The sequence below is a fragment of the Cucurbita pepo genome, chromosome LG02 (genome assembly GCF_002806865.2).
Source record: "Cucurbita pepo subsp. pepo cultivar mu-cu-16 chromosome LG02, ASM280686v2, whole genome shotgun sequence".
In the NCBI taxonomy this organism is placed as follows: Eukaryota; Viridiplantae; Streptophyta; class Magnoliopsida; order Cucurbitales; family Cucurbitaceae; genus Cucurbita; species Cucurbita pepo.
The window spans coordinates 1,483,004-1,490,071 of record NC_036639.1 but is presented as its reverse complement, the minus strand read 5'-3'; the positions used below and the strand labels follow the sequence as shown (position 1 = coordinate 1,490,071).

Below are 7,068 nucleotides of genomic sequence, written 5' to 3'. Positions count from 1 at the left end.
AGAACTTAACGTGTCTAATTCTAAGCCATATCAGCCTTGTTCTTACTATCATATTGGTTTCTTTTATATGCACCGACCAAAAAGCGTATTAGTTATATGCTCACTCTAAAAACTTTTATGTGGGTATTTTCAAAATCATTATGACAATATCGTGATTACTTTTTTTTAAAGATTATCAATATTTTATTTTTGTTCATTAGACCATTAGACCATGTAACTTAATTATCGAATTTTCTCGGTTTAAGTTTAAAGCTTGTTTTTTTCTTTACCAATTTGAACATAACTCAAATGATTAGAGTATATATTATATTCGAAATGAAATTTGAAACTATTCATATAAAGTCATTTTTTTCCAACGGGCCTACGAATAGACACAACTTTATGGGCTATAAATTTGGGCTCAACTTACAGTTAAGAAGGCCCAATATTATAATGGGCCCAAGATCCGAGTTCCTACAGTTCAAATCACTGGCGGGGTTTCCGTTCTTGTGTTTATACAGATACCGTTAATGGCGAATCTACAAATTCAGAGCAATAGATAACACGACGGACAGAACGAACCACCCTAAGAAGAAGTAACCCACCAATCTCGTCGGTCCTTCGTCTTCCGGTTCCTACATTCATCGCCGATCAAAACAAAGATTGTTTTAGAAGTTTATTGCGGTGAGATTTGAGGGGAAATGGAAATGGAGATTACCTTCGGCGGCGGCAATTGAGTTTGAATCTGAGTTATATCGGCCTCGAACGGCCACGTATATTTTTCTGGTTCTCCGATTCTGGACAAGCTCCAATCGTACATTCTTCTCTCTTCAACAGATGACAATATCGTGTAAGATTCCTGTAAATCATACCTCAAAATTACTTACAGTTATAATCCAATCTCGGAATTTAATTTAGGGCATTGTTGTTGTTTTCTACCGACTTTTAGGAGTTCGAGTTTTTGGTTGAGTTCTTCTTCCTCTAATCCTTGGCTCTTTAGTTCTTCAACTTTGATGTTGTACGCAATCGGAACCTGGAACGAATTAGGGCCAACCGTGGTTGGTATGATTATCGAAGAGTTAGGGTTTCTTTTAGCGATTTGATTGAATTAAATCAAATTACCTGATCATATGGACATCCTCTTCGGAGTCCGAGTCTTCCGTAGTGATTCACGTCTGTAATTGCTGCATTACCAGAACAAATTTTCATAGGAATTTAAGCGAAGTTGAGAAATCTGGAATGGACAGAGAGACTCGGGTTGAAACATTACGAATTCCACGGAGGGCTCGTTCGACGTTGAGAGCCGAAATCAGAGATGACGATCCATCGGAGGCTTTGAGTGAGCTTTCAGGCTCCGGCTCACTTGCCGTATCCGTTGTGACAGTCTCCGCCGATGAGTCGTTGGAGTTTCTGATGCTGAATTTGAGCGGCTTTGGGAGTGAAGTGATGTAGTTGAAGAATATAGCGGTGGTTTTTGAGGTCGGAGAGAGGAAGTTGCTTCGGCGAATGTGGACGGCGGTGGTGGAAGTAGTGGACGGTACTGCTGCTGCCGCCGCCATGACGATACTGGTTCTTATCGCTCTTCCGGTGACGGTTTGGTGTTGTTGCTTCGCCTGAGAGATAAGAGGATGTTTTTCCACCAAACGAATGCTATCGCAAACATATTTGCATTCTTATGAGCATATAGATTTATGGGACCAATTATTTAATTTCTATTTTTAATTTTGTAGTAAAAGCAGAATAAAACATAAGCCAAAAAAGAAAGAGGGAAACAATTAAACCTTTATCAAATTTTAAAATAAACTAAAGTGTACAATATTTACTGACTGTGGGCTCGAGTTGTTACAAACGGTATCAAAGTCAGATACTTGGCGGTGTGCCATCGAGGACGCTGGACCCAAGGACCGGTGAGGTTGGAGAGGAACATTCTTGTAAGGATGTGGAAACTAAAGTGGACAATATCTACTGGTTGCCGGCTTTGGTTGTTACCAAACAATATCATAGTCAAATATGAGACCGTGTGCCATCGAGGGTACTCGTTTGATTAATTTTAACATCTAATCGTCTAATTAAAAAATACAAAAATAATAATTATAATTTTCCCCTAACGTCAAACGAAACGACGTCGTAAAGGACCTGGCCAATTCGCTTCGTCTATTTCCGGCATTCAATTCACTCTCTCCCGATGGGTTCGAGTTCTCTCGGGAGTAGGAATTCGAATCGTTAGCTTCATTCATTCATTCCTTGCTTTGTTTTTGGCCATGGTTTCAGAACTGGAAGCCTCCGTTTCAGGTGACTCAGGTCCCAGCTCAGTAGCAGGTCCCTCCCACTCCCACCCCGGCGGTCCTCACCGTTTTCCTCTTGCTGCTCAGCCGGAGATCATGCGAGCTGCAGAGAAGGACGATCAGTACGCCTCTTTTGTTTATGACGCCTGTCGCGACGCTTTCCGCCACCTCTTTGGTCTGCTACGCCGACTCTTGAACCTTTACCTTCTTTGTTTCATTTCCAATTTGATTGTTATGCTTTCTCAGCTCTTGTTCTTCGAATTTGGAATTTCTGGCTTCAATTTTCTGTTTATTCGTCTAGGCTATACTTGCTTTTCTTTATTATACTTTCTGATTGTATTGCTAGAGTGTTTCGATGATAACTCCTCTTCTTGCTGTAGGGATAATTCCGCTGTAATTTGTAATTAAGGACTGGCATTTAAGTACATATTCCTATGTTATGAATTAAGGATGAGTTTTCTTTGGTTTTATTTTGTCCAACCTTTATTTTCTCTTCATTATAGGCGCTCGACTTGCTGTGGCATATCAGAGTGAGGTTAGTTCTTGCTTTGTTTACTTTCCATTTCTAAAATATGTATTTTCGATTATTAGATTTGAAGGGTTAGGCTTGCTGCAATTTGTTCCTATTCTGCTCCTTGATGATGCTTAAACGAGGGAAAAGGAGTTGGTGTTAGTTGTAGAGCATGTTCAGCTTCTCTAGTTAAGGCATTATTTAGGTCCCATTATACCTGGCTGTTTTCCTTAATTCATTTCACTGCAGAAGAGCTCAGGAATTCTTGGGAACTTTTCTTACATTTACATGATTTTAAAGTAACTTTATTCGGCAATGTTAGAAGGATATTGAAATCCCATTTTTTCCATTGCAGACAAAGCTTCTCGGACAGATGCTGTATTATGTGTTAACAACTGGGTCAGGACAACAAACACTTGGTGAAGAGTATTGTGATATCAATCAGGTGGATAAACATTTGTTTCGTATAATTATGCGTCGGTATTTGGTATAGCTTATCTCAAGCTAATGACAAGTAGTATTGTTTTTTGTTTGTTTAATCTCATTTTGTTGTTCATAGAGATTCTGGTAAATTGTAGCTAATGTTTTCACTTTGTCTTGATTTTTAAGTTTGTTCTTCTTAATGTCTCCTGCCGGTGTTTTTTTCTTCTTTTTCCTTTTGAAATTCAAATTTTTATGCTTTCAATTATTTTCTAGGTTTCTGGACCTTATGGACTTCCTCCAAACCCAGCAAGACGTGCTCTTTTCATTGTGTACCAGACAGCTGTTCCATATATTGCTGAAAGAATAAGGTTTGCAATTACAAATTTCACTGATTTTCAGTCGCAACTTTGTTTGGCTTTAGTGATCTCTGATGCAACAAGGTCCACTTGATGAACTTACAATAATTGTTTATTCTCAGCTCTAGAGTTGCTTCTCGTGGTATCATGCTTGCTGATTCTCTGTCTGACGAGTTCTATGGAGATAATGCCTCTTCTCGGTCTTTATTAAACATGGAAATCCAACCTTCTTCAACCCCAGAGTATTCGGGTTCTTACCTAACGAGAGTGAAGGCGAAAATTAATCGATTATGGCTGCAAACAGTGCGATGCTGGCCTTCGGTACTCTTACTTTCACCATATATATTTCATGGAATCTGTAAATTTGAAGCCAGGATATATTAGTTTTGATACCTTTGGGTTGTTGGAGTTTGAATCTAAGATATGGAAATTTTGTGTTTTTGTCAGTTTTGAGTTATATTCTAATGTTTATTTGTATATACATTAACCACATCATTGTTTATATCTTGTTCTCCAGAATTTTTTTGTTTAGGACTTGAATCAAAGTTTTAAAGTCCAATATTTAGATGTTTACTTATTTATCCTCTTTTAATGGTAATAATCATACTACTTTTATGCCTCACAGATTTTGCCTCTAGTTCGTGAATTTTTGCAATTGGCTCTTCGTACAAACCTCATGTTTTTCTATTTTGAAGGTGATTCCTAGTTGCAGAAATTCAGATAGTAATATAAGTTTTCATGCAAACGGTTTTGATGAAATTTTATTGGCTAATATTGGAATTTTAATTTGCAGGACTGTACTATCATATATCCAAACGAGCTGCAGGCATTCGCTATGTGTTCATTGGAAAACCATCTAATCAAAGGCCCAGGTGTTGAACACAAACTGACTTACGTTCTGAAATTTATGTTTCTGACTTTCAAATGGAGTTTTCTTTTGAGTAGTCCAAGTTCATATTATTACCTATATTTTGTTCACAAAACTAGTTTCCTATCCATAAAAAATAGCTCATATTAATATCTGAGATATTTTAGTCTTATCTAAATGCTTCAATATCTGCAGAAAATTATGAAAATATAAATGTTTTGTTTATATCTTAATTCTCTCTCATTTTTTCCCTTTCACCTTCTTTTAACTGACCATGTTCGTTTGCCGCCATTCCCTACACTGTTGCTTTGCTCTACTTTACTCATTTACTTATTTTTCCATCTCACCCCTTATCCATAACTTGTTTAAAAATATGACATTTGGGTTTAGTATCAGACGTTTCAATAATAGATATGTCAAAAATATTCACTCTTCCAATTGACTTTGACCTAGATACCAAATACTTGGAGTGTTTCTACTGATTCAACTTTGTATCATTGCTGCCGAAGGCTTAAGACGTAGTAGTTTATCATCTGTTTCAAGTTCAATTAACCCGACATCCTTTGGAGCAAATCCTAGTTCATCAGGTACCAGGCTCTTAACGTCATGCAATTTATTGTTGGTTTATTTTCCGTGGCAATATTTGCTTATCTATATATATATATTTTTTTTGTCCCCTTTGTATGTGGGGGTGGGTTAATGGAGAAATTAACGGTAAAGATCATACAATCTGGTGGACTAATCCTCAAGAGAGTGTACATTATGAGGGTGGAACCATAAATTTTTTAAAGAGGGACTAAAATAAAAGTGGGAAATCAGAAGGAAATTTTTATGTTTTTAATTTTGTTAATCATATATATATATATATATATATATATATATATACACATAGATGGATAGATAGATAATTTGAAAGGGCACTTTGTCCTTGTCTTCGCCCTATTTCGTTATTCTTTTTACCCCTTTTGCCTCGTAGAAACATAGCGCCTTCAATTTGTTATTAAAATTGGGTGTTATGACCTTGAGCTTTGTCTGCATTTAGAAGCTTTAGAAAACCTTTTTCCTGGTTTGATACGTGAAGGGCGTCTTTGGTTTACCTTCTACTTGCACTTTTTCTTTAAAAAAATTTCATACCTTTCTTCTTTAAAGTATACTCTAAATAAAAATTTGTTTAGTTGTGCAATATTCAAAAGTGATTCTTTTCTTTACAAATATGTTTTGTAGTTTCACTACACACTTATGGAGATTTTCAGTCAATCAAAGTCACTGATAAATCCACAATTCCTCGGAAAAGAGTTTTTAAATTGTTCCAATTTATTAATTTTTCTTTAGTAAGTACTTTGGATTATCTAAAATCACTCACGAAGCTATAGAATAAGCACTTCAAATTAATAAATTTGTTGAAGATGTGTACTGAAAAAGTAATTCATTTTTTTAAAAAAAGAAGATATTTTGGTAAATTGAAGGTTATATTTTCATGGACATGGGTGTTTGATTGATTGTGCGTACTGTTATCATGATATGGTAGGTCGTGGTCTGCCAATTTTAAATGAGGAAGGCAATCTAATATCTGTTGATGGGGACTCTGGAAATTTGGTCTCTGATCCTTCGCACAGTGAGGTACCGTTCCAGTTGCATTAACTGACATGGATATTCAATTTCTCTTCAAGTGATTGAACAGAAAATTAGAAGTTGAGGGCTTTAAATTGGGGTGTTCAACATTATTCAAAGCAACAGAATAAAGTAAGAGAAGATATGCTGTTTTACTTTTTGGTGCAGTCTAATAGAGGTAGTGGAATAAGCAAATGCACGCTGTGTCTGAGTAATCGCCAACACCCAACTGCCACACCTTGTGGCCATGTATTCTGCTGGTACGTTCTCTTTCCTCCTCACAATTTCTCTCTCTAGTTTCATATGTATATATTTATTTATATATGTTCTTGGGTTTGATATATAAACAGGAACTGCATAATGGAATGGTGCAATGAAAAACCTGAATGCCCGCTGTGCAGAACTCCCATTAATCATTCAACCTTAGTTTGTCTATATCATTCTGACTTCTGATTCACCCACCCTTTTTTTCTTTTTGATAAATTCATTTTTTTATTTCTTCTAAATTGCAAAAAAATAAAAAGGAGTATCTAATTGATCTTAGAACAACGAGATTTTCTCTGTTGTATTTTCTCTGATCTTAATTTATATGAAAGGTAGGTGAGGGAATAAATGCATATTAAATTTGTAGCTAAAAAACATATAAAATATAGAAACCGTTGGGACATGGAGCCTAGTAAAGATCTGGGATATTTATGATAGAAATGTATCAAGTAGATCTTTTCGGTATATTACAGATATTTGGCAAAGATTTTATGGAGATATATTTGTTGTAGGTTTAAATATTTGGAAGTGGTTGTACATTCTTGATACTTGAATCTCAAATCTCTGTATTTTATCTGGTTGTACATGAGCTAATATTCCTCTTTATATTTTCTCTCTCCTGTTCTTTGGTTAATCTTGATCGAATATGCGGTGTTGAGCGTAACAACTGGTATCGATCCTAACCAAAACTAAATGCTTAAATGTTAGAGATTTTATAATTAAAATAAAGTATCCAAAGAATTTGTCTTGTTGGTGGGATGTTTTGAAGAA

At 35.9% G+C, this 7,068-nt stretch overlaps 2 protein-coding genes across 2 annotated transcripts; one reads left to right on the top strand and one right to left on the bottom strand.

Moving 5' to 3' along the window:
• Positions 1-316: 316 nt before the first annotated feature.
• On the bottom strand, positions 317-1,685 carry LOC111788278 (NAD(P)H-quinone oxidoreductase subunit U, chloroplastic). Its single transcript, XM_023668598.1, has 5 exons — positions 1,250-1,685; positions 1,102-1,163; positions 923-1,012; positions 698-838; positions 317-614 (listed from the first exon to the last, which is right to left on the bottom strand). The coding sequence occupies exons 1-5, from the start codon at positions 1,536-1,538 to the stop codon at positions 519-521; spliced, it is 678 nt and encodes a 225-aa protein (XP_023524366.1). The 5' UTR covers positions 1,539-1,685; the 3' UTR covers positions 317-518.
• Positions 1,686-3,152: 1,467 nt separating this feature from the next.
• On the top strand, positions 3,153-6,826 carry LOC111788205 (peroxisome biogenesis factor 10; the record flags this gene model as incomplete). Its single annotated transcript, XM_023668474.1, is given in 9 exon segments — positions 3,153-3,220; positions 3,472-3,566; positions 3,677-3,875; positions 4,180-4,249; positions 4,348-4,426; positions 4,876-5,009; positions 5,951-6,042; positions 6,202-6,293; positions 6,384-6,826. Coding segments are annotated over 9 exon segments (932 nt in total), but the record flags the coding sequence as incomplete, so codon positions are not given.
• Positions 6,827-7,068: the final 242 nt, after the last annotated feature.

Excerpts from the sequence above, each read along its gene's own strand:
- LOC111788278 (XM_023668598.1), bottom strand. The coding sequence starts at position 1,538 with ATGGCGGCGGCAGCAGCAGTACCGTCCACTACTTCCACCACCGCCGTC. Across the intron at positions 1,164-1,249 it reads ACGAGCCCTCCGTGGAATTC|CAATTACAGACGTGAATCAC; the intron begins GTAATGTTTCAA and ends CTGGTAATGCAG. Across the intron at positions 1,013-1,101 it reads GAGGATGTCCATATGATCAG|GTTCCGATTGCGTACAACAT; the intron begins GTAATTTGATTT and ends AATTCGTTCCAG.